This window comes from Crinia signifera, chromosome 7 (genome assembly GCF_055691185.1).
Source record: "Crinia signifera chromosome 7, ASM5569118v1, whole genome shotgun sequence".
Lineage (NCBI taxonomy): Eukaryota > Metazoa > Chordata > Amphibia > Anura > Myobatrachidae > Crinia > Crinia signifera.
In genome coordinates this window covers 43,816,781-43,843,766 of record NC_139223.1, presented here as the reverse complement: position 1 = coordinate 43,843,766, position 26,986 = coordinate 43,816,781, and the positions used below count along the sequence as shown (strand labels likewise).

Here is a 26,986-nt window from a genome sequence, read left to right as displayed (position 1 = left end):
CTGCGGCTCCCCCAGCAGAGGTTCCTTTTCATCAGCGACCATCTCTGGTCGCTGATGCAAAGGAGACACTGGGCAATATATTGCTGAGCAATATATCTCCCCCCCGTGTGTACTGGGCTTAAGAAACTCTCAGGTGCATTCGTTTTGCGTGTACCCTGTACGGGAACACGGCGGGCAGTTGACAACCAGTGATGTCAGCTGCCCACCCCCGCCAGCCGCGTCACTGCCAAATTTCCATTGGAAAGCCCATTATTTAGAGTTTATTTACGGTTTCTTATATAGCGCAGCATATTCCGTTGTGCTGTACAATGGTAAACAAACTGGGTCGAAACAAACCGACATAGAGTTAGGAAGGCCCTGCTTGCAAGCTTACAATCTATAGCGTTCTCATGGGTGCGTCCACCCACCAGCGCCCCACAACCCCCGCCTGCACTGGCGGGTGTGAATGGAACGGCGAACTAGCAGTTTGCCTTGCCCGCTGGCACCCAGTGTCTGCATATGAGCATACATGCGCAGACACCAAAGATCGCTCCCCCGTGCGAATGTGCTGGGAAGCGGTGGGATTAGAATCAGGCCCTATGATTCAGGTTGGTTTACAAAACCAAACTCCTTTTATGGACAAAACCCTGCTGCACTGCAGGTGGGGCAGATGTAACATGTGCAGAGAGAGTTACATTTGGGGTGGGGTGTGTTCAAACTGAAATCTAAATTGCAGTGTCAAAATAATGCAGCCAGTATTTACCCTCCACAGAAATAAAATAACTCCCCCAAAATCTAACTCTCTCTGCACATGTTACATTTGCCCCACCAGCAGTGCACATGGTTTAGACCCTGTCGACTATGGGTATGTCGACCATTCATAGGTGTCGACCTCCATTGGAAAGGCCATTATTTAGAGTTGCAGTGTAAAAATAATGCAGCCAGTATTTGCAGCCAGCCATAGGGTGTCTACCTAGTGAATGTTGACCTAGGTTTCTGGATACCTTCCTGGCCAGTGACCAGGTGTCTTAACGCGCACACAGAAATGGCCGGTCTTGTTGGCACACTATGGGACTGTCGGTAACGGTGACAGATGCTTAAATTCCCACATAAACGGATGAGAAACTACATCTGCCAATCTGTTTCAATTGTGAGACAATCCGTATAACTGCGTATATGGCCGCTGACAGTGGTGTCTCCTGTACATTTGGATGCGCGGATGAACACCAGGGAAGGGCTGTGTAGAGGCATTAGCATAAAGGCCCTTATTCTGGTTCATTCGCAAAGGCAAGGTCGTAGAGAATTAGATTTGGGTGGGGTTTTACTTCAAAGTGAGGTCTATATTGCAGTGTAAAGATAAAGCAGCCAGTATTTACCCTACACAGAAACAAAATAACTCACCCAAATCTAACTCTCTCTGCACATGTTACATCTGCCCCACTGCAGTGCACATGGTTTAGTCCATTTGGGAAGGAATTTGCCTTTGCGAGTGAACCAGAATAATGGCCAAAGTTACAGGACGGCAACCATCAATAGTGATAACTCTGAGGGCTTCTGCTTCCACCTCTGAGGCAGGCTATTATGTGGTTACCCACTGGCTACAATTATCGTCAGTCACGTCCTGCTTAATTAAGTGATTTCCTACACTGAATAAGTGGCCTAGATGTTAATCCCCCCCTAATCTCTGTATCCTGAGCTAAACGCCGACTGTGGACAGACTTCATTTCTACCTATGCAGCCATTAACCTGTCTGTGACGGTCTGTTCCTGTCTTCTGACTGCTTAGCCTAGGTGCCGCCCATGGTATCGCCACCTGTCAGAGGAATAACTGTAGGGAGCACTGGTTGTGTAACCCTGCCTGCTGCTGATGCTTCTGCGGAAACAGAGTCACTGTGTGGGGGGTGCATTTCTGTAAGTGACCTTCCCTCGCCGACGATTCCCAGCATCTGTTCTTATTACGTATGTATGCATACCTACCTACTTTTGAAAACGAGTTTCAGGGAGATTATAGTTGATAGTACAATTTTGCACAGCACCCAGGGCCGGCTCTACCATTAGGCAGCTTTAGGCAGCTGCCTAGGGCGCCAGAATCTGGGGGGGCGCCACTGAGTCGGCCTATCAAAAAGTCTTCCTATCATGTCTATGAGGATCCTTTTTGTACTTAAGTAGGTGGCTGCTGTGGAACTTCTAAGACCTCACCTCCATAATTTCCCTTGAGGAATGTTTTCCAACTTTGCTGAACCTTTTTTCCTCTGTTGTGGGTGGCAAAGGGAGGCCTCCAAGGAAATCAGGGGACTTGCCCACCTTCCCGGGGGGCTGGGAAGACCACCTGATTATAGGGAGCCTCACTGCCATTCCAGAAAGTTAGGCAAGTATACCTTAAGGGGTTGGAAAGTGGGTATTGGTGGCAGTATGGGGGAAGGGGGAGTAGGTTGAAGTTTTGCCTAGGGTGCTGAGAAGCCTTACACCGGCCCTGACAGCACCCCATTGAGGGGGCGTGTCATGCTCCACTTAAAGGGTGTGTCTAGTTCCATATCTGTCTGTCATTTCTTTTTCCCAAAAAATGTAACAGTGTAATGTGGGCTAGGTGAGGGAGATTGCAAGACTGATGAGGGAGAGAGGGAGATTGCTGTTATTTCAGGGAGTCTCCTGCAGAATGCAGGAGGGTAGGTAACCATGTTGTATGGGAGTTGCTCATTACCACTCTCTTTTGATCTGTGTTCATACTCTTCCCTGCATCTGTTTGTATTATGTATATGTGAGAAAATGCTCAGTGCCACTTCTTTTATTCTCTGTGTTAAATACAATTCCCAGCATCTGTTCATCATATGTATGTATGTATGCATGGGCATCTGCTCAGTGCTACTTCTCTTGTTCTCTGTGCTAAATACAATTCCCGACATCTGCTCACTATGGGGCAGATGTATTAAGCCTGGTGAAGAGATAAACTGGAGATAAAGTGGAAGGAGATAACGCATCAGCCAATCAGATCCCAACTGTCATATTTCAAACACAGCTGATTGGCTGGTGCGTTATCTCTTCCAAGTTATCTCCACTTTATCTCCAGTTTATCTCTTGTTAAGGCTTAATACATCTGCCCCATTGGCCCTTATTCTGGTTCACTAGCAAATGCAAATTCCTTTTCAAATGGACAAAACCATGTGCACTGCAGGGGGGGGGGGGGGCAGATGTAACATGTGCAGAGAGAACTAGATTTGGGTGCGGTGAGGTCATTGCCTGGGGAGGCACTGATCTCTCCGCACGGGACCACAGGCACGGGACCCCCCCCCCCCGCTCCCGCCCCCCCGCCGCATACCATGCTATATGGAAAATGCAGCGGCCGGGCACAGGCAGCAGGGCGTACATGCGCCCCCCTCCCCCAGCGGACTCACCTCTCCTCGGCGGTGACAGCGGCTATCTCCCAGCGGCGCCGGACTCCACGCTGTCGCGCTGCTGCATCCTATCCAGGTGGGCCCTGCATGTGTGTGATTGGACAGCGGATCCATCACTGGATCCGCTGACCCATTCACATGTGGGGGCGTGCATTCATACTGGTGCCCCAAAGTGTCGCTTCCCCATTCATTTTCAATGGGCTTTTACAGCCCATTGCTGCAGCCTGCCCCCTGCCCTCCCCTACCCGCCCCCCGCTGCCCAGTGTTTTAATGTTAACAGCGGGAGGCACCTCTCCCGCTGCCTCCCACCCTCACATGCAGCAGTGTAAGATGTTAGGAGGCAGGGGGAGAGGTAGAAATGATGAAAATAATAAAAGAAGATATATAAATATCTTCTTTTTATTATTCACATCATTATGACAGGGGAGGCACTGCCTCCCCTGACTGCACGTCCCTGTTTGGGTGAGTTATTTTGTTTCTGTGCAGGAAAGATACTGGCTGCTTTATTTTTACACTGCAATATAGATCTAGCTTTGAAGTTAAACCCCACCCAAATCTCTCTGCACACGTTACATCTGCCCCACCTGCAGTGCACATGGTTTTGTCCATTTGAGAAGGAATTTGCCTTTGCGAGTGAACCAGAATAAGGGCCATTATGTATTCATGGTCATGTGCTTAGTACCACTTCTATGTGCTAAATACAATTCCCAGAAACTGTTCATATTATAGATGTATATCTGCTTAGTGCCACTTCTCTTGTTCTCTGTGCTACATATATATCCCGACATCTGTTCTTATTATGGAGGTATGGAGGTATGTAGAACTGCTCAGTACTACCCTTCTTATTAGGAATGTAAAATCTATTTATAAATGCCTGTATGTTTGGGATCTTGCACACCACAGTACTATTTTTCTGTGCCCCTGATATTGTTACCGGCAGGACTATTTTTCTGCAGGCTCCAGCAGGAACTGAGGCCCTTATTCTAGTTCACTCTTTCTGACACAATATTTCTTAGATGGACAAAACCATGTGCACTGCAGGTGAGGCAGGTGTAAAACCCCACCCAAATCTAATTATCTCTGCACAAGTAACACCTGCCTAAACCTGCAGTGCACATGGTTTTGTCCATCTAAGAAATATTTTGTCAGAAAAAGTGAACTAGAATAAGGGCCACAGTTCCTGCTGGAGCCTGCTAAAAAATAGCCCTGGTTACCGGGATTTTTATTAAAGGTTGGGTTTTCAGAAGTGGAGTTGTGGCTGTTATTGGTAGTACTTTAGTAAATATACCCATTAGTATGTGACTTTATCCTGCATTGCATGCCTTCTCCGTACCAGTTTCCTTATTCTGCTTGTTGGCACAATAGTACGGCAGCAGGTCTGTGTATCCTGCATGCTGGTATAAGTGGCTGTTTATAGGCAGTGTCAGTAGACATACCACCATGAGCTCTGTAAGCATACAGCCACATGTGTACATCTTATTATACTTGGAGACGCTTGTACCACGGTGCTTTGCCAATGTTACTAAAAGCGGCATGGATGTGAGAATGACTTCCTAGTGCTGTATGTTCCACAGCCCAAACACACCTCTGTAATGTGTGAATCACACTTTGTGTAAGCTGTGTATATACATACTGTAAATAATATCTGTGACTACAATCTCCATGTACTGGTCTTGGTCAGTGTTTCATTCTGCCACTTGTCATTTACTGGAAGGACAGAGTCAGAGGTGTACGCAATGCTGATTCGTTCGCAGCCGGTGGTTTCAGCGGCATGCATGAGTCGCATGTCCCAGCTGGGAATAAGATGCTGAGTGATTAACAGACAGCAGCCACTTGGTGACGGTAACAGGGAGTGGCGGCGGTAACAGGGAGTGGCGGCAAAACCGCAAATTTGTCGCAACCAATTTTGAAGTTTCTTTATCCAAATTCGTTCCAGCCCTGATGGTTGGGGTTTGCGCATGTGCAAACGCCAGTCGCGAACGGCTTCAGTGAATTGCACACTCAACGGAGTGTTCGTGGAGCGGAGGGCCAAGGGTGTGCAGGAGGCAGCAGCAGGGGAACGCTGGCCGTTCCCCTGTAGAAGCCGTGGCGTGGCGACACCTGCTTGGGGCAGGCAGCTGACATCCCATGACCTCAGCGCCTGCCCCGTCTTCGGGGCAGGCGACAGAAATAAAAGTCGGTATAGACTGACTGGTATTACGGGAGGGGAGAGAAATCATTTGATGGTCAGCGACCACCAAATTATTTCTGTCACCTTCGGCCGCATGCCAGGGGATGTATGCAGCGTTCGGGCGGTCGGCGTTTATGGGCTCGTTACGTAGCGAATGTATGCTGCCTAGCGAGCCAACCTGAATCGAAAGATGACCATCGAAAGATCTTTCACCGATCATGGAAAGATGTGGAAGGTGCACGCATATGTAAGGCTGCTCTGAGCAACCTTACATATATGCGTGTACACTCGGGGGGGGGGGGGGAACTGGGCAGACAGATGACATATGGTGATGTAAGCTGACCGTCACCCCCCCCCCCCCCCCCCCGCATGTCCGTTTTGGCCTCATTAGCATGAGAACGCTCAGCGTTCTCATGGGAACGCCCATGAAACGCTGGGCATTCCCATATGCTAATGGTGCCGCCCCACGCAACTCTCCACCCCCCACCCGCTGTCCTGGGTGCATGCACCCGGCTAATAGTCTGTTCGCCATGGGTGCACGCACCCTGCATATGCACATGTGCAGAAATGCGCACAGCACAAACATCGGACCCCATGTGAATGCAGGCAATCTGCAAAACGGACCTGAATAATGTCCAGAGTCTGGAATCAATACCACACAATGTGGCCTTTTTTAAATAAAATGTTACTGCTTCCTTCCCATAGGAACCACACAACATAATTTCCCCAAGCATAATGCATGTAGCCAGTAAAAGAGACATACATTTATATAATAACTGAAATGCAGAGATCCCTGCTACATATACTCACAAGCACAGGGTAAGCCACCAGCCACGGCAATGCCACCCCGCACTACATGATATTAGCACCTACTTTGGGTCATATATTTATGTTTCTCTATACAAAGGGTTCACTCATCTGCAGGCACCCTAGGATCCTCCAATATGGCACTACCAGGATCAGCATACCCTACAGCTGCTGGTCCGGTATATGCCACTCAGAACAGTGAGTATACTAAAGCCAGGTTACCCAATGGAATACTTCTGATGTAGGAAGACAGGTTCCTGATTTGTGTTCCATTCAGGAAGACATAGGTAGTTTTTATTGTTGCCTTTGCTAAAATACAATGTTTCTCTCTTTGCAGTTACCTCGATGCCAGTCACCAATGAAGCTTGGCCAGAGGCGTTTGGCTTTGGGTTGGGTGGCTCAGGCCCCTGTTACATTCTATGGGTGGAAGTTGGAAGCAGTGCCCATGCAGCAGGATTGCAGCCTGGGGACCAGATACTGGAAGTAGAGGGAAGGCCGGTATCTTCCCTGACATCTGACGCCCTGACAAAACTGGGCCGAGAGTGTCTTAATGTGCCCCCAAGTATTGGGGTGATATCACGGGTGCAACAAGTGGAAATAACAAGGAAAGACCAGGAGGAGATGGGCCTGACGGTGCGTGATGGGAGACCTCTGCAGGTAGACAGTGTTAACCCTGGGTCTCCTGCATCCTATGCTGGGGTCAAAGTTGGAGACTTCCTACTTGAAGTTAATGGTCTACCTGTGACGGATTTATCGGAGGCGACCACACTGATTACCTCCAGCGGACAGGATGTGCTCCGTCTGGGACTCCTGTGTGTTGGGCGGAGGCAGAGACACAGCAGGGCGTACAGTGCTAGCGGAAGGGGACTAGATGCAGCAAGCCAAGCGCAGAAGCTCAAAGCTCAGGAATTTAACCAAAAAGTAAGTTGTGCAAATTGTACATTATTATATGGCTGTTGTGTATAGAAGACATTGTTACATCCCCAGCAATGGTCCCAGAGTTATGCATTGTAAACCAGAACAAATATACAATGTTGACATTACGCATTGTCCTAGCCAGTTTCCCATGAGCGACAGGTTACAGAGATTATCTGAATTCATTTAATTCCACATATTGGAAGCGATTCAGCATCAATCGTAGAAGTGAGAAAATCGCTATTAGGCAGTTTTTGCACTTCAGCGCATGTGAACGTGTGAAACTCAGAAGTGCAGTTGTATTTTGAGCAATGGTGGGGAGCAGTGATGCAGTGTTGGGAGGCCGTGGTCCGAACAATGCAGACGTGTCCGTATCACTTTCACGGCGGCACACAAAGCCGCTGCGAGAATAGAGGCCCTACATCTGCCTTGGCAGCCAGGCTGCGCAGGCAGGGGCCTACCGACTGATGCTGAATTGGGATCATTGTCCCGGAATGTTGTTAGACCTCAGATGGCTGCTTAACCCAAAGTTGGTTAAGTATGCTAATCCTATTTGGACAAAAAAATCACAAATAAATATGTGTTCCAATCTGCGGCCCTCCAACTGTTGTGAAACTACACATCCCAGCATGCATTGCCACAGTTTTACTATTAGCAAACTTGTAGTTTTACAACAGCTGGAGAGCCACAGTTTGGTCAGGCCTGCGCTAGAGTGTCACCATTTTTTTTTAAAGTGCCTTCGCCTTCTGGGGGGATCCTGGTAACAGTGTGGCACTCCCAGCACAAAGGGGTGGTTTGCGGTGGTCCAATGATGCAATTGGTTCTGAATTGTATCATCATGGCCAAACTCCCAGCTTACCAATGCCTGTTTCCTCAGCACTGTATAGCGAGGACGGACCCACAATGATGTAATTGTTATTTCATGTCCTCCGAACAGCCCACCTGGATGCCCCCTTCCGAAGGAAAGTGATGCAAAGCCGGCAAGTAAACCCTAGATGCGATCTATGAAACATTTGTAAGGGATTGCCCAGTAACCTCTGTGTGCAAGGAATTCTCCCGCCCAGGCCTGCGTCAGTTCCCTGTACATCTGCCTTTCCGTAGCCTTATTCTGGTTATGTAACTCTCTGAGCGTTGAAGGAAGTTTTTAGTGAAATGTTCTTGACCACAGCAGTTGAAAGGGAGCCGCAGAGAAGTAATGTAGGCATCGCACAGCACTCTAGTCACACTTTAATCACACATTAGCTGTAGTGTTGTATAAAATCGATAAAAGGCCATGACTCTGGAAGGAGGAGGAAGGAGCCTGGAAGTTATCAAACACAAATCAACATGATGCTATGCAATAATACAAAACCACAACTGATGGAATACATACATTATGTTGGCAGTCAGGATGTTGGCTATATAATGTCAACATGTACTGCACAATGTAGACTTGAAACTTGTTAATCCTAATGCTAATGTCCATTTTTTTATCATGCCAACACATAGGGAGGTATTCAATGCCGCTGGCGTGTCTGCTGCGAGGGTTGCAGTTTTTTTGGCCATCCTCGCCATTAAACCCCCGTGCTTGACGCTTGCCCTATTCCGTGTTCCAAGGGAATCCTCGCTGTCAGAGAACGGCGAGGATTCCCCTAAACGGCGAGGTTCACGTCTAATGCAGGGAGCCTACTGCATTTAACCACGAGCCTGGCTGTTTTGTTGGCCGCACACGCCGTTTCCACCTCACGGTAAAAACCCAGCGAGTTGGAAACAGGGTGGTCAGTTGAATACTGACCCATGAGCTGTAACGTGAGCAATCAGCACTGCTCGCCGTCACAGCTCGCTAAAGAGCATTGAATATACCCTATAGTTAACTGCATCCTGCATCCTGCAGGTAGCTCCTATTTCAGTCTTAAATCTCCTACTGCCCTGCTTTGTACCTCTAATCTCCCTGATTCTTCAGATTCTGCCAGGGAGGCCACTAGTTTCAGTGATTTGCTGTGGCTGCTTAGAAGATCCTGTTGTCAACTTTTAGTATCCTCCCTTGTGGAAACCCCTGACAGGAGAGAGTGAGAGAAACAGAAGCACATAAACCCACAAGGTCTTCTTATCTGTACTGGTCTACACATAGCATGCTGTTTCTAGTGAGTGACTTAAGGCCATAGCATGCTGTTTCTAGTGAGTGACTTAAGGCCCCCATTGCTCACTGAGTAGGTGTTGGTTGGGGGGTCAGCATTTCTGCTCAGGGAGCAAGTGCTGGTTGGGTGGTCTTTAGCGAGCTGTGACGGCGAGCAGTGCTGATTGCTCACCGTTACAGCTCATGGGTCAGTATTCAACTGACCACCCTGTTTCCAACTCGCTGGGTTTTTACAGTGAGGTGGAAACGGCGTGTGCGGCCACCAAAACAGCCAGGCTCGTGGTTAAATGCAGTAGGCTCCCTTCCTAGGCTGCAAACATGTGCAGCCTAGCAAACAGGTCTGAATCAAGCCCTTAGTTACAGTAGGTCATTGGGATACCCCATAGGCCCGGTGTATTTTTCTTGTGATGATCACATTGACGTCAGCAGCTTTGCTATAGATGTAATAATGAGCTAGATAACACCGTCCCTCTGTGTCTCCTGCCCCTGGTGATGTCAGTGAATTGTACAGTACAAAGTAAATGAGGCATAGATAGAATCTCAGCCTGACGTCACCTCAGTGTTCTGCTCTTTCTGATCCCTGTCATTCTGCCCCTGGGCATTGTCCTACAGCTTGATGAGGTCCTGGGAGATCAGCCCGTCCTGAAGGAGAAGGTGTTTGCTCTGTTGAAGCAGTATGCTCAGGAGAGGAAAGTGGATCGCTTGGCTTATATGTTACCCATGATACTTACCGAAGAGTCTCAGCATCGGCTGATTGACAACATCAGGTACCCCACTCTGTAGGTCTTCTGAATGCATCATTTCATGTCAGTAATGTTCTAGAATGGAACTAAGCAGGGATTGGCTGCAGGACGGTTACAGAGAATGCTTGTGGTAAGGAGAAAACAACTTACTCTTTTTTCAGTATCTGTTGCTTTAAAGAAAAGTCTTCATGGCAAACTAAGTTTGGAGCGGGGGCTTCTGCCAAGTGGAAAGAGTGAACATGGAAAAATTAGGGTGGCCTAATTCAGAGTTAAACGCAAGGCAAATTTGTTCTCAGAATGGGCAAAACCATGCTGCACTGCAGGTGGGGCAGATGTAACATGTGCAGAGTGAGTTAGATTTGAGTGGGGTGTTTTCAAACTGAAATCTAAAGCCCGTGAGGGGACGCGTATACCTGTGAAGGTATCCGCGTCCCCTCGCTGCGCTCGCCACACTTTATATTCTCAACTCCACGCCCACGTGGATAGTGGGGGTATGAAAAGGTCGGAGGACGCGTACCGCCGCCCCTCGCGGGCTCGCTGCGCTCGCCACGCTTCGGGTTGATCGTGGGGTGGCGTTAACAATTGGGGGGCCATTTCACACTTCAGGGTGGCTATTTGGGATCTGTGGGCCATTTAACATTGTTCCCTATGTAAAATCGGGTCAATTGGGCCATTTAACATTATTCCCTATGTAAATCGCGGTAATCGCGTCGGTCGCATCGCATGCGTTTTGTGGCCGCATGCGATGCGACCGACGCGATTTACCTTTTACCATTCATTTCTATGTGAAATCGCAGGCATCGCATCGGTCGCATCGCATGCCATTATAAATGCATGCGATGCCCACGATGGGCGCCGTTCTAGGTAACAAGTACCCAAATTTGTTCTGCGAACAGGTTTGAATTAGGCCTGTGGCTTGTTAGTAGCCGCAGTGCTAGGTATTTCCCTTAGTGCCTCATAGATTCCCTGCCTGATTCAGAGATGGAAGCAGAAGCACCCACAGCTGTGTCTATTGGGGTCACCTTCTGCAGCTTCATGCAAATGCTGTTACTCCTGTGCATCCCAATGTGCAGGGACAGAGATGCCCACTGTCAGCATCTGTATACACTGTAATACTGATAGGTGTGCCCACAGACACCAGCATCAGTAGCAAAGAATCGCTCCATTACATCCGACACTGTTTCTTTGTGTGTGTGTGTGTGTGTGTGTGTGTGTGTTTAAGATTCAGTTTTACAATAGTGACTGGAGTGCTACTTGCAGATGTCATCAAATTACTAATCCAATTAATTTACTGTACTTTACCAGTGATCATCAGAACTTATCGCTGTACGATGTACAACTTGCACATCAGTGCATGGTTCTGAGTTGCACGTACTGTAAGTGCACTTGCATGAAGTAGTGAGGTGCCTTGGTGCTTGGCGTCCACATTTAGGATTGCACAGATCTTGCCCTCTTTCCCCCTGTGCATGGTAGTCCGATCGGGGCTATTAGCAAGGAGGTTCAGATGCAAGTAAAACCCGCACAAATGTGATGCAACTTATTTAGAGCTGCATTTGAAAAGTGTTAACTGTGGGAAGTATGATTTGGATCTATATAAACAGAAGACAAGTGGGGGAGTTACTCATGACGATTGCGCATCTTTGCTGTGGCGGTCCTGTGCCTGGTGGACATATGGGTCGCCTGTGGCTGCTGGACATATGGGTCGCCTGTGGCTGCTGGACATATGGGTCCTGTGGCTGCTTGACATATGGGTCCTGTGGCTGCTGGACATATGGGTCCTGTGGCTGCTGGACATATGGGTCCTGTGGCTGCTGGACATATTGGTCCTGTGGCTGCTGGACATATGGGTCCTGTGGCTGCTGGACATATGGGTCCTGTGGCTGCTGGACATATGTTTCTCCTGTGGCTGCTGGGCATATGGGTTGCCTGTGGCTGCTGGACATATGGGTCCCCTGTGGCTGCTCGACATACTGTATGGGTCCCATGTTACTGGCAGACATATGTTTCTCCTGTGGTTGCTGGACATATGTTTACCCTGAGGCTGGTATACATATGGGTCTCCTGTGGCTGCTGGACATATGTGTCGCCCGTGGCTGGTGGACATATGGGTCCTGTTGCTGCTGGACATATGTTTCTCCTGTGGCTGCTGGACATATGGGTCCCCTGTGGCTGCTCGACATACAGTATGGGTTACCTGTGGATACTGGACATATGGGTCACCTGTGGCTGCTGGACATATGGGCCCCCTGTGGCTGGCAGACATATGTGTCTTCTGTTGCTGCTGGACATATCTTTCTTCTGTGGCTGCTGGAGATATGGGTTCCCTGTGGCTGGTATACATATGTGTCTTCTGTGGTTGCTGGACATATGTTTACCCTGAGGCTGGTATACATATGGGTCTCCTGTGGCTAGCAGACATATATGTCTCTGCTGGACATATTTTTCTTCTTTGGCTGGTGGACATATGTGTCTCCTGTTGCTGCTGGACATATGTTCCCCCTGTAGCTGGAGGACATATCTGTCTCCTGTGGCTGGCGGACATATCTGTCTCCTGTGGCTGGTGGACATATGTTCCCCCTGTAGCTGGCGGACATATCTATCTCCTGTGGCTGGCGGACATATCTGTCTCCTGTGGCTGGTGGACATATGGCTTCTGTGGCTGGCGGACATGAGAAAGTCCTGAGACAGTTATAGCCAAGTTTATAAATATACTTATACACATAATTACAAACAGCAAGTTACATAATAATAAGTGTAGGTGAAAAATGTACACATAACATTCTGGGCATGAATGAGGTATTTTCACGCAAGCGAAGCTGCACAGCCTGGTCTATACAGCTGCCTCTCAGCCCCTCACTAAGCGATTGTGAGTGAACAATAAAATAACCTGAAACCAATAAAAAACAAAGGTTTGATTAATGTTCCCAGTGCCATTACTGTACACAGCAGACACAGGTGACCCTCACACTAGACAGGTGTCACACAGAGGTATGCCTGACATTGGTACTGACCGCATCACCCGGATCCTGCTGTCTGCGCCTAAAGCGCTTCTCTCAGCTTTCTGCTATTTGGGGATTTGTGAATTACAATCTCGTGATCAACAGAAGACAGAAATAGAACAAGGAAAGCGAGGGGAAAACAAGCTTTTACCGGGTTACCTTCTGGTGAAAGGGAAGAAACAGAACATGGACAATGTATATCCTGGGCTGCAGAATATAACACTCATGCCCCGTACAAACGGTGCGATTCAGTGTCACTTTGGATTCGTTTTTAACTATATAGTCCAAATTGACTCGAAAGTGACCCTCAATCGCACAGTGTTGGCAGCATTCGATGCAGATTCGATCCCGATGTGCGGCACCATGATCAAAAGCAGAAATAGACGGTGCAGGCAAGTCTATATCTGCTTCGATCTACTCGGACCTGATGTCAACAACATGCGATTTGGAAGCTTTTTATGCTATTTATCGTTGCAATCAGATAAAAAAATGACCAAATCGTTGAGGAATGGCCCTAGTGTATGGGCACCCTTAGGCGTACTCAGGCTGCCAATGATCTGATGCTGCGTCTTTGGACTCCACATTCGTATCGGAGATGTCTGTTATGTGCGTCTTGACTTCAGTCACCTCCTGTGGCATTAGTATATTTTTGCACAGCAGCTGTGCCAAAAGGCTGATCCTGATGCAAATAATCCTATTTCTTTCCTGTTCCCCACAAGGTTAAACACACCAGGGCAGCTACAGCACTCGTTACTTAAGGTTTCCTGGAGTAGCGGTTCCCAACCTTTTTTTCCCCCCGTACCCCTTGATTAGGTTGTTCAATTATGATTCCCCCTTCTTTCTATTTTAAATATCTACAGTACTAACGAGTGGAGTGGAAGTGAGTGGTATGCGTATGCTTATCCATGTCGTTATATTAAGGAGTAGCGGAGGAGTAGTGTGCGGTCAGGAATCAGGCCCCTCTGTGTATGGTCGCTGGCTGTGTACTGTCCCCAGGGTTCCCGCTAACTCCTGTAAGATTAATGCCGCTGATTCCTCCACCCGGGGCAGATGGCCACTGATGTCTTATGATAGTGAGGGTAGATCCAAGGAAATTGCTGCTTGGGGAAAAAGCACGAGGACCCACTGATGACACCGCAGACGGAACTGGAAGTGCCGCGACGTGATTAATTTCCGTGGCAGTGGGAGACTTCTTCCGCCATCACAAGACTTCTTCTTCTGCCATTTAAAATATTATTTTCAAGTACCCCAACCAGTCTATGGTGTACCACCAAGGGTAGCACCCCTAGTCCAAACGTTTGTTATTGAGTCATTTAGAAAAATATTAAACTAAGTAAAAAATTTTATACAGTATGTCGTCCTTAGGGTCAGTTATGTGGGGAGGGACAGGATTCACCCCTGTTTGTACACATTTTTTATTATTGGAAGGCACAATCATTGGTTTTGCCTATTACAGTATGTTCCCCAGAAATAATTTGCATTGGTTCTGGACCACCAAACCAGGGCATGCGTGCAAGTGCTCCAAGGCACCCCACGTTGCCATGGCACACAGTTAGGAAACCACTGACTTAAGGAGCCCACACACGCACCGTTGCCGGCGGTGCGATGCTGTACGATGGGGTGCGTGCTCCCGCGGCACCTCATCGTACAGTACAAAAAATATGTGCTGCACATACTTTTTGTACTAGCTTTTTCTAGCATAGCATCGCATCGCATGCACATCGTATGCACAAGGCATACGATGCGATGCTATGTGTGCTAGTTAAGCCCACAACGCACGCCGGGATCGGTGCGTGTGTGGGCTCCATTAGCCAATGCAAATGGCTGCCCACAAGCGAATGCCACCACCTCACTACCAAATAAAGAGATGTTAGTGCAGCATAACAAAGTTGCATGATGTTTCTGTGATGTTTCTGTGTGTTGTAGATATAGGTGGGTCGCATGGATCGTAGATCATTTTATCCCTGGCTATACTAATAAATATTTCAGAAGATGAAGGGAGGTTTGTACAGATAAATATAGCACCGATCCACTGAAATGGGCTCCCTTGTGGCAGTGCTATAAATATAGAGAACGCTATCTAAACAGAACTGTGCATTAATGCCAGACAGCCATTCAGCGAGCACAACATAGCAGCTGGCCTCGTAGTAATCTCTTCCTCTGGAATCTGGGGTGAACGATCCAGGCTCCAAGGGGTATGCAAATGCAAAACTAAGCCCCAGAGAAGATTTACCAGCTAATCTCTGAAAATGAATTGTAGCAGAATGCACCAGAGTATTATCAGCCAACGGGTGTGTCCTAGCCGATCTCGTGAGCAATTGTCACAAATTGAATAATAATAATAATAATAATAATAATAATAATAAACAATTCCTATGCAAAGTTTTGTGACTGCTGCACATTGGAAGAGACGAATATGAATTACAGAATTATAATATTGAGCTTCACCCAATGAACATTAGTTACAAATATGTGATGTGGGGGCAGCCATTTTGCTGACTATTAGTAGTACCTCACAAATATTGTTATACTTCATAAATATGGAACCTAAAGTGTTACAGTTATGTTATTGGTTACTTGTAAATCTCTTGGCTGCCTTCTCGTGGGGTTTTACGGGCAGTGGTTCAAAAAGAGCAGGCATGTCATGGCTGTTAATGGGGCGTGTATCTGCCATGTGCTGCATGTGTATACGTGCAAAAACATGGCTCCTTCACCACTACTGCAATGTCCAGTCTATGTAGCCTGCTTAAACCAACCCTTAGAGGCTTAGACCCAATGTTCCTCGTTGCGCATAAGCTGGGAGTATGTATACATTTGCAAATGAGCTTGCAATGGCAAACTGCATAGAGTGTAGTCATGATTATTTTGGCAAAACACCAATACGGCCCAAAAATGGGCAGAGACACTCGTCTGGAATTATCAGTTTTAATAAGGCCAATACAGATACTGATTGATTAAAACAACTAAGCATCGCACACGGCCACCAGATTCGCAATGCATTACATTCCACCCTACATCTAAAATGACTGCAAAAGGTAAAAACAAAAATTGAACATTAATAAAATAAAATGGGTAATACATGAGGGACACTGCTAGTATAATGTGTGAGGGACACTTGGTATATATTGTGTGAGGGACACTGCTGGTATATAGTGTGAGGGACACTGTTGGTATATATTGTGTGAGGGACATTGCTGGTATAAAGAAAACCGATGGCTGAATAAGCTGGAGGTAACATAAACTACCGAAGGAGTCTGAGATGCCTGCACTTTGGTTGTGGTTTATGTTTAGGCTATGATGCTGCAGCTATAGCCAATTAGGGAGTAGGGAGGAGTTTCCTGTTGTAGGAATAGCCAGAGGTCAGGTGATCTGCACTCTGGTCCGGTTTTCCAAGGAGCAGGTTGGTTTCAGACTCTCTCCTGTACTTATTCCTCTGTCATCCTCACTTATTCCTTCTACTGTCAAAACTACTTCTCTGCCTTATCCACATATCTCTTTCTCTTCTGTCAGGCTGCTCCTTGGGGGATTTTGTGCCAGATAGTGTAGCGCTGCTGCTGCCAGGCCTAACATGCCGCGCCCGCGGAGAAACATCCACCCTCCCTCCCGTTTTGCACAGCCCGGCTCCCCCTCCGCTCCCCCAACGGCTAGCGTCACGCAGGCCGGGCGGGGAGGCAGAGCGGCGGCGAGAGCGGGTACACAGCGGCGGGGCGCGAGGTCCGCGTCATCGGCTGATGACGCGGTGGCGCGCGGTGCTAGGCCGCAAGCTAATAGAGCGAGTAGCGCTCCAGCCCGGGGTAGCGGAGGCACCCCAGGCGGAGGTAGTCAGCGGGGCAGGCGCACGCGGTCTCAGGGTCCCGCAGCAGCAGACACAGGTGCATCCGCGCCTATCCAAGATGGCCGCCGGATGCGAGCTGCGGGTCCTGGGACGCAGCACAGGGGTTCTCCTGTTCAGCCAGCCCGGCCTACGTTGCCCACACAGGGCCACCCCTCCACGGGGTCCCCCATGACTCCATTAAGGAGGGCAAGGAGTGGGTGGCTCTCTAGGGCGCGCTTGCTATCCCAGCGCGTCAGGCTATCACAGGCAGCGCAGGCTATTTCAGCCACGGCTGCAGAGACAGTGTCCCCTGGAGTTGCGCAAGCACCCTCCACAGAGGTAGATATGGCAGTGGTGCGGCAGCTGGTAGCGATGCTGACGCCGAGGGCGGGACAGCAACCTGTACAGTCAGGGCCTGGGAATCTAGCTACTACTGTCCTCCCTTCTGTTCCTTCTAACCGGGACCCTGCGGCACACGTGCTGGCAGCTCTGGGCACGCCTTTCGCGAGTATGGCTTCCACACCGCCGAGGGACGCAGTTGTGCCGACACCATCGCAACACCAGGCAGAGGGGGCCATTGCCGGGCCGTCAGAGGTGGCTGGTACCTCCGGAACAGCAGGTGCGGCTACAGCGGGAGCTGTGTCAGGTGGGTCAGCCAGAGCACGCAAGAAGCGCAGGCGCAGGTATTCCCGTACATCCTCCTCCTCGGGGTCAGAGTCCGTGACCTCCGGCGAGGAGGGGGGACGCAGATCCAGGCACAGGCGCAGACGCTCTAGGAGACACCGGAGGCGCTCGCAGTCCTCCAGTGGCGACTCGGGCTCCCCGTTGTTTCCTAGGGGGCAGGTGGTCCACTGCGAGAATACGGCAGTGCTAAGAGGCCTCAGGCGCAGCGTAAGGGATAGGATAAGGGAGGGCAGATATGTCAGCTTCTTTACAATGACTGCGCAGGATGAAAAGGATTATCGCGAGGCAAAGCGTAAAGGGGGGATTGGCGAGGCGGCCTACTGCACGTATCAGAGATGGCAAGTGGGGCTGTTTATGTTTGCCGCATGCTACTTGGAGACCAGACCCCAGGAGCATATGAATGTCATTAGATACATCCATATGATGCACGCCATGTATATGGACGACGGCGAGAACGTCTGGCGGGCTTATGACGAGCAATTCCGACGGAAGCAGTCGGGTTGTGAGATCATGGCCCTTGGCGCTAAGGATGTCGAGGTATGGATGGGTAAGAAACCGTCGGTTTCGACCTCCGCCGCCCCGGCTCCGGTGGTGTCAACACCTGCGTCAGCCCCACGCAGGGCCCCCTCGTCCTTTCGCGGGGGCTCTGGAGGGGGGCAGTCGGCGGGCAGATGCTTTGCTTACAACGGGGCAGGATGCGCAGCGGGTTCCCGCTGTAAGTTTCGGCACCAATGCTCAAAGTGCTGGGGAGGACACCCGGTTAAGGAGTGCACGCGTGGCAAGCAGGCTGGGGGGGCACCCAGGCAAAATGCCGGGGCCAACCCAGCCCCTGCTCCCCCTCAGTAAGGCCCCGTCTCCCGTGAGGGGCGACCGCCTAGCCAGTTGGCTGGGGCGTTACCCCCTCCGGGATGAAGCACGGTTTCTGGCCGCGGGTTTCTCGGAAGGATTCCTCCTCCTCATTCAGGGGGAGGTGGCGTCCGGGTCCCCGAGAAACCTGAAGTCAGCAATCGACATGCCTCAAGTCGTCCTGGAGAAGGTCGAGAAGGAGGTAAAATTGGGCAGGATGGTGGGTCCATTTCCTGAACCTCCGGTTCAGGGTTTGGTACTGTCACCTATTGGAGTAGTCCCCAAGAAAGAGACAGGCAAGTTTCGCCTGATACAGCATCTGTCCCACCCACCTGGATTGTCTGTAAATGACGCAATTCCTATGGAATTGTGTCACGTACGGTACCAATCCTTCGAGGAGGCTTTAGCTATTGTGCGCGGCTTCGGGGGGCGGGCCCTGCTAGGCAAGGTGGACATCGAGTCGGCATTCCGACTGCTGCCCCTGCACCCGGACTCCTTTAGGTTCATGGGATTTAGGCTGCCTTCGGGTTATTATATAGACCGTTGCCTGCCTATGGGATGCTCGGTGTCCTGCGCCTACTTCGAGTGTTTTAGCAGCTTCCTGCATTGGTGCGTCACGGAGTATACGGGCGAGCCGGGGGTCGCCCATTATTTGGACGACTTCCTGTGCGTAGGCCCGGCTGATTCCCCGCGTTGCGGGGCTCTCCTGAACGCAATGCAGCAGCTGTTCTTGCATTTCGGAGTCCCAGTCGCGGAGGGCAAGACAGAGGGGCCGACTGAGTGCCTTTCATTCTTGGGCATTGAGATTGACACGCGGGCCGGGTGCTGCAGGTTGCCCCTTGATAAGCTTGCACGGCTGCAAGGGGCGATCTCCCAGTCCCTGGCCTCCGGCAAACTCCGGGTACGCCAGCTACAGTCCCTACTGGGCCTGTTTCACTTCTCCTGCAGGGTTATCCCCATGGGGAGGGTGTTCTGTCGGAAACTGGAACTGGCCATGGCAGGTCCTAATAGGCCCCAATTCTTTGTCCGCCTGAATGCGGAGCTCAAAAGGGACCTTAGAGTCTGGGATGTTTTCCTCCGTGACTTCAACGGTGTGTTGCTGTGGCCTAGCCCTCCGCGGTACAGCGAGGAATTGCAGCTATACACCGATGCGGCCGGGGGAATCGGCTTTGGAGCCTTCCTGCACGGCTCTTGGTGCGCTGAGACCTGGCCGGAGGAATGGGCACTAGAAGGCCTCACCAGGAACATGCTTTTGCTGGAGCTGTTCCCTATTGTGGTGGCCCTGGAACTGTGGGGCAACCGCCTACGTGATGCCTGCATCACCTTCTGGTGTGATAACCTGGGGGTGGTGCAGGCCATCAACAGACAGAGCTCTTCCTCTCTCCCTGTTGTGCGCTTGCTCTCTCGCCTTGTATTGGTATGTCTGCGGCTTAACCTGCATTTTGTGGCCAGGCACGTTCCCGGGGTGGACAACTCGGTGGCCGACGCCCTGTCCAGGCGTGACTGGGCTAGGTTCCGGTCCCTAGCTCCGGGAGCGGATTTGGTTGGTGAGCCGTGTCCTCCTTATGTTTGGCAGGTCATCAGGCCGGCATGGAGGAACTAGCCATGCGAGCTATTGCTCCAAGGACGCTGCGTTGTTACCAAGCTGGCTGGCTGGAATGGGAACAATTCAGAATGTCCGCGTCACAGCAAGGTAAGGCCCCGGGCGACGCCATGCTGGCGTTTGTGTGGAGTTTGTACTCCGGAGGGCGGACTGTGTCAGCCGTGAGACGGCTGTTGGCCGGCGTGTCGTTCTTCTCATCGCTGTATGGGAGATCGGACCCCGGTCGTCTTTTCTTGTTTCTCGGGCCCTGAGGGGCTGGCGGCGCGCTTCCCCTGTGGCTCCAGATAGCAGAAGGCCCATTGACGTGTCCCTGCTGCCTCCCTTATTGGGGGCGGTTTGGGATGTATGTCACTCTGAGTATGAGGTCCGACTGTTTCGCTTGGCATATGCCATGGCATTCCATGGAGCTTTCAGGGTCGGCGAGCTGGTAGCCCCATCGAGGCATCGACCTTCTCCTCTGTTGTTAGAGGATGTATTGATACAGGGCGATTTGGTTTGGTGCCGGGTAAGACGTTCCAAGACGGATCAGACTGGGAGAGGCCAATGGCTGTCACTGCAACCGTGCCCGGTGGAAGGGATTTGCCCAGTGGTGATGGCAAGCGCCTACGCCCTGCTGCGTCCTGACCGCCCTGGGGCATGGTTAATGCATGAAGACGGCTCTTCATTGACAAAATACCAGTTCTGCCATGTTTTGCGACGTGCCCTGGGATCTCTTGGCCTGGATCCGCGGGAGTTTGGTACACACTCCTTTCGGATCGGGGCGGCCACATCTGCTGCTGCTGGGGGTCAATCCGACGCAGAGATACAGTCTCTGGGTCGATGGCGCTCGGCAGCGTTCCGCAGATACATTCGGCCTGGCCTGTCTCTCCATCTGCAAGACTGTAACCGACTGGACGCATAAGTACTCGTCTCACTTTAGCGGGAGTCTTGAGGTGGTCCACTTTCCCCCGGGGGCACAATTCGGCTTAATTCCAATCTGACATGGCGTCCTGGTTAGTTTACTCCGGGGGTTTTCTGTGCAGTGTGCCTCAAGGTCTGGTCGGTTACGGTTTCTTTATCTTTGCCTTCTCCGGTGTGGTTGGTCTGTTAAGTGAGGTGTGATTTCGATGGCATGTGTCCTAACCTGTTTACATCTTTCAGGTCGCAGGGACTCCAAGACGGTGTGGGTGATGGGACACTCTTTTGTCCACTGGGCATCAATGGCGTGTGGCAGTTTGAATGAAAGTATGCGAGTGAAAGCTCAAAAAGTGCGTTGGTTGGGTGTGCGAGGCATGCGTTGGGGAGCGCTACAGGGCCTTTTGCTAAGGTCGGTGCGGGACTTTGGAGTCCCTGAGGTGCTAATTTTGCACCTGGGCGGAAACGATCTAGGCCAATGCACCGCCTTAGAACTGCGGTCAATTATCATCAGAGACCTGCATATTGTGGCTCAGGCGCTCCCTTGCTGCAAACTGATTTGGTCCTCAATGATTCCTAGGCGAGTCTGGAGGAATGCTAGGTCAGGGCCCCGCTTGGATAGCGCACGGAGGAAGGTCAATGCTGCGGTGCAGCGATACCTGTTGGCTAATGGGGGAGGGGTCATCAGGCATGACTCCATCACCTATAAGCGGGGTTCCCTGTATAGGCCGGACGGTGTCCATCTGAGTCCTGAAGGAATGGCCATATTCCTGGACGATTTGTTTAGAGGTTTTAGTTGATGTGTTGTTGTTTAGTAAGTGCTGAGCGTTTAGGGTGGCGGTGCTGCAGCCTAAGGCTTGGCTTGTGGCGGTAAAGAACGGTCCTTGTTCAAATGAAGTGTTATGAGGATAGTGGGGTGAGCTCTCCCGTCAATGATACGCTTGTAGCCCATGCCCCTTGGACAGGGGTGGGATGCACCACTTGCCCGAGTGGGTAGCGTGGGAGAGTTGAACACCAATGATGTATGAATGGTGTGATGTCATCTTACCCCTCTTTTCTCTATGACCGTTCTTTAGGGCCGCCACCCTCTTCTATAGATTAATATATATATAGTTGTCAATTAATAAATTTGACATTCATTATTTGAAACGCCAGCACTTGTGTCTGTCTCTTTATTTGTAGTGTTAAGTTAGTTAAGTTTAGATAAGTTATTAAAGTGTTATGGCATAAAGATTGCCGATGGTACGTTTAAGAAAACCGATGGCTGAATAAGCTGGAGGTAACATAAACTACCGAAGGAGTCTGAGATGCCTGCACTTTGGTTGTGGTTTATGTTTAGGCTATGATGCTGCAGCTATAGCCAATTAGGGAGTAGGGAGGAGTTTCCTGTTGTAGGAATAGCCAGAGGTCAGGTGATCTGCACTCTGGTCCGGTTTTCCCCACCCTCCCTCCCTATTTTTCTATCCTTTCTTGGCGGCGGTAAAGAACGGTCCTTGTTCAAATGAAGTGTTATGAGGATAGTGGGGTGCGCTCTCCCGTCAATGATACGCTTGTAGCCCATGCCCCTTGGACAGGGGTGGGATGCACCACTTGCCCGAGTGGGTAGCGTGGGAGAGTTGAACACCAATGATGTATGAATGGTGTGATGTCATCTTACCCCTCTTTTCTCTATGACCGTTCTTTAGGGCCGCCACCCTCTTCTATAGATTAATATATATATAGTTGTCAATTAATAAATTTGACATTCATTATTTGAAACGCCAGCACTTGTGTCTGTCTCTTTATTTGTAGTGTTAAGTTAGTTAAGTTTAGATAAGTTATTAAAGTGTTATGGCATAAAGATTGCCGATGGTACGTTTATGTGTGAGGGATACTGCTGGTATAATGTGTGAGTGGACTGTCGGTATAGTGTATGAGGGACACTGCTAGAATAATGTATGAGGGACTCTGCCGGTGTAATGTGTGAGGGACAATGCTGGTATAATATGTGAGGGATCCTGCTGGTATAAAGGCCCTTATTCTGGTTCAATCGCAAAGGCAAATTCCTTCTCAAATGGACAAAACCATGTGCACTGCATGGGTGTAGCAGGTGCAGAGATAATTAGATTTGGGTGGGGTTTTACTTCAAAGTGAGATCTATATTGCAGTGTAAAAATAAAGCAGCCCGTATTTACTCTGCACAGAAATAAAATAACTCCGAAAAAAATCTATCCCACCTTCAGTGCAGCATGGTTTTGTCCATTTGTGAAGGACTTTGCCTTTGCGAGTGAACCTGAATAAGGGCCAAAGTGTGAGGGACACAGCTGCTGTAATGTGTGAGGGACAATGCTGGTTTTAATACTGTATGTGAGGGATCCTGCTGGTATAAAGTGTGTGAGAAACAGCTGATGTAATGTATGATGGACACAGCCGGTGTAATGTGTGAGGGACACTGCAGGTATAATGTGTGCGGGACATTGCCGGTATAATGTGCAGGGGACACAGTTGGTATAATGTGTGAGAGACACTGCTGGTGTAATGTGTGAGGGACACTGCTGGTGTAATGTGTGAGGGACACTGCTGGTGTAATGTTTGAGGGACACTGCTAATGTGTTGGGTTCACCCATTGGTGTAAACAGGCCCTGGGTCGGTTGACCCAGGATACCAGTTTATACTGCTCAACCACCCGGCTCCCCCATTGGTGCAATGGGCCCCGGGTCGGTTGACCCAGGATACCAGTTTACACTGCTCCACCACCTGGGTCCTCCTCGGGTTCCACCCTGGTCATGACCTGGGTAGGAGTCCCAGGAAAATGGACCTGGTTTTTTTTTTTTTTTTTTAGATACACCGGTATCTAAGGCAAAATCCTGTTTTTTTGCTGGGCTGTAAAAGGGGTATTATAAGCTGTGGTACTTTCACACCGCACCTTGTCCCGAGTCCATACGTCACCAACTGGGCAATAAGCCGGTTCCGAGGTGCGCTGTGAAAGGGGTATAAAAGGGAATATACATGTTGAGTTGTGTGCCAAGAGATTTGTGCTAAGCTAAAAAAAAACTTCTAGGCGATCAACCTACATTTTTTCTGCATGCTCTTTTGATCTGAGCCGGCGATAGCGATGTACGGGACCGCACATCGCCATCGCTATGGGAGCGATTTGTGCTTAATTTCTAGAATCTAGAATATAATATTTTAAGAATATAGACAAAAATCACCCCATGTGTACGCCCCATAAGTCTACAATATTGACAATGAGCAAATACCAGACCCGGAACGATTTATACGGACTCAGATCTGGCAGTTCCCTGTGGGAATTCACTGATCTGATGGGATGAATGTGTTTCCTGGTACCTCGGGGCTTGCTGGCTAAATGTTCATATTCTATACATCATTACTGGTGTAACCACAACCCGGGTCTTAGGAATCAAGCACTTTCTATCTTCCCTGCCTTGGATTAGTGATCAGGATTCCAGATACTTTCCTGCGGGAACAAACACCCCCTACTAAGATGCCTGGAAACTAAAATCTGAGAAGTGAGGCTAAATCTCTCCCCATAGACATCCCGCCCCTCCCTCCCTCCCCACACACACAGACACACACTGGCAGATTCCCCATCTCATCTGGGTTGCAGTCATCTCCTGCAGACGCCAACAGATGCTGTGCTGAGCTGAGATTTTCAGGAGAGGGTGGCAGTCTGTGGGTACCACTCACAGAGACACAGAGTTTCCTGCATGAGGATGCTCACCGCTGGGTCATGATGAGCTGCTGGGGGTAAGTACTACTTAACAGCCAAGGTGGGATCGACAGCCAAGGTGGGATCGTCTCCTAATCTATTTTTCATTGCATTAGTTTACCATGCAGTCATTCCAAATGCAATTCATTTTTGATACCGTCCTCTTCCATGTGCTGAACCAAGCTTTTAGAGTGCTAGCTGTGTAGACAAGTCTCCGTACTGTAGCTATGAAACAAAACAAGGCTTTAAATTGACATCATATACTTTATTCTGCATGCTATATATAAAGGCTGTGGTAGCTGCAGGAAATGCTACATATACAGATTTATGTCCCATCTTGTAGCATCTGCCTCTGTATTTTTCTTTTTGCTTCTAGCGATGTGCAGGGGATGATTCAGGTGCAGAGGGACAGAGCTGAGCATCACCGGTGACTAATATCAGTTTATGCTGTTAGAATGTGCCAGGCTTAGGTGCTTGTATCTGTGTTTATGATAATTGCTTGTTATCATTATTTATTGAGCTTTAGAGTAATTACAGCATTCTCCGCTTCGCTTGAATTCTGCGCATTCTCTGGTTTGATTTTTTTTATTTTAGTTTTTCATTTACAATATACAGGAAGAATGTAATTGGCTTTCTTTAACATTAGGATGAATATTTATTAGCTGTAAAGGTGAACATATACAGTATATTTACACATTACTCTCATTCCAACACATGACAAAGACCATCGCTTAGAAAAGGTTTTTGTGATTAGGAAACTTTCAGTAGAAATCGGCAGCCCCTAAAGATTCCGTAAAAGAAAATGAGTTTGCTGCTATTGGATTCTGGGGCCTGGCAGCCTAAGCAGTGCTACTAATGGTGTTCCCATTTCCTGCAGGCAAATTACTGCCCATTACTGTGAGAGTGCAGAAGGCATCACGCAGCGCTGAGCGTTGTGGCAGCCAGTAGCGGCTACAGGGGACCCTGTGGATTCCATCAGGCTTCGCATTGTACCAGTAAAGTGTTCGCTGAATACAAATACAGACATCAGAGTAATGTAGTGATCTGCAGGTGCCTGGATACTCTACTGCCTCCATTTACTTCTCAGCCTGTTGGCAAGCCAGGGGGCATGTAGCTGTAAAGAGCAGCCCTTTATAGTTACATACATATGGGTTTTACTGTCAGTCTCTGCAGACCAGAAGTACTCAACTATTGGCTCGCCAGGTTTTGTGAACTACAAGTTACAGCAAGCCTTGCCACCAGGGGGCCAGCAATGCATTGTGGTACTATTAGTTCGGCAACAGCTGGAGAGCCACAAGTTTCCATGCTGTGTAGAATCCCCTTTGTGGTGGATGGAGATAATCCACTACTGAGTTGGGAGCTGCTGTTATTCTAGCCTGAATCTCTCAGGGGTGTATTTAATAAATCTCTAAACATGAACATGAGAGATGATGTTGCCCATAGCAACCAATCAAATTATTTCTATAGATTTCTTGGATGCAATAAAGCTGGGGTTCTCAAACCATTTTGATCTGGACTAGATGTATCAAGATTCAAAACGTGATACAATGGAGAGTTATAAACAACCAGCCAATCAGCTCCAACCTGTCATTTTTCAAACCCCAAACATCGGGGATGGGCTTGAATTTGGCCCATAACGAATGGGTCTAAATAGGCCCATTAATTTCTTACACAATAGCAGGGACAAGCTCCTTCTGGAGTTCCTGCCATGTATGTGTTACTGTTATTTAATATATTCATGCAAATGGTAAAGTTTATGCCTGCTGTGAAGGCTTTAAGGATGGCATGGAGGCAGTGGGTGACAGGGAGGAGGCAGTAACTTAAAGAGGGTGATAGGGAAGCCAAGGGTGGTAGTAAGGGGCAGGGAATGACATGGAGAGGCAGTGGGTCAAAGGGGAGGCAGGGGTGGTAAAGGGTGACATCACCCCGATGGCAAAGGGTGACTTAGGAGAAGCAGAGGAGGATTAGTGAGATGGTGGCATGGGGAAGCAGTGGATGATGAGGCTGGCAGGGAGTTACTGAGGGTGAAAGTGCTCCCCTGATGGTCCGCAAAACAGTCACGTCCCCATACTGAGATGGTCAGAACCCAGAGCTTGATACTGCTGCAATAGAGAAATGATTGACAGCATCTCATTGGTTGCTATGGGCAATGCCCTTTTCATTTTTAGAAGCTTTAGTAAATTCACCCCTCAAAGACAAGACATGGGGTTGGCAGGACTTTTACCCAGGAACCAGCACGTGCCAAGAAATGTCAATCTCCCCGAGCCTCCATATATACACATTGCATGACTGTGTGGTTGTAGATTTGCAATGTTG

At 49.4% G+C, this 26,986-nt stretch overlaps 1 protein-coding gene across 2 annotated transcripts in view; it reads left to right on the top strand.

Moving 5' to 3' along the window:
• Positions 1–26,986, top strand: part of GRID2IP (Grid2 interacting protein) — a 144,074-nt gene that overhangs the window by 17,875 nt on the left and 99,213 nt on the right. Inside the window, exons 2-3 of one of the 2 annotated variants that reach the window (XM_083152944.1) lie at positions 6,685–7,268; positions 9,991–10,145. In XM_083152944.1, the coding sequence (XP_083009070.1) occupies positions 6,693–7,268; positions 9,991–10,145 (731 nt within the window). In that variant the 5' untranslated portion in view covers positions 6,685–6,692. Of the gene's footprint in view, positions 1–6,684; positions 7,269–9,990; positions 10,146–24,509; positions 24,709–26,986 lie in introns of those variants that run through there. The other variant, XM_083152946.1, reaches the window with a different exon arrangement.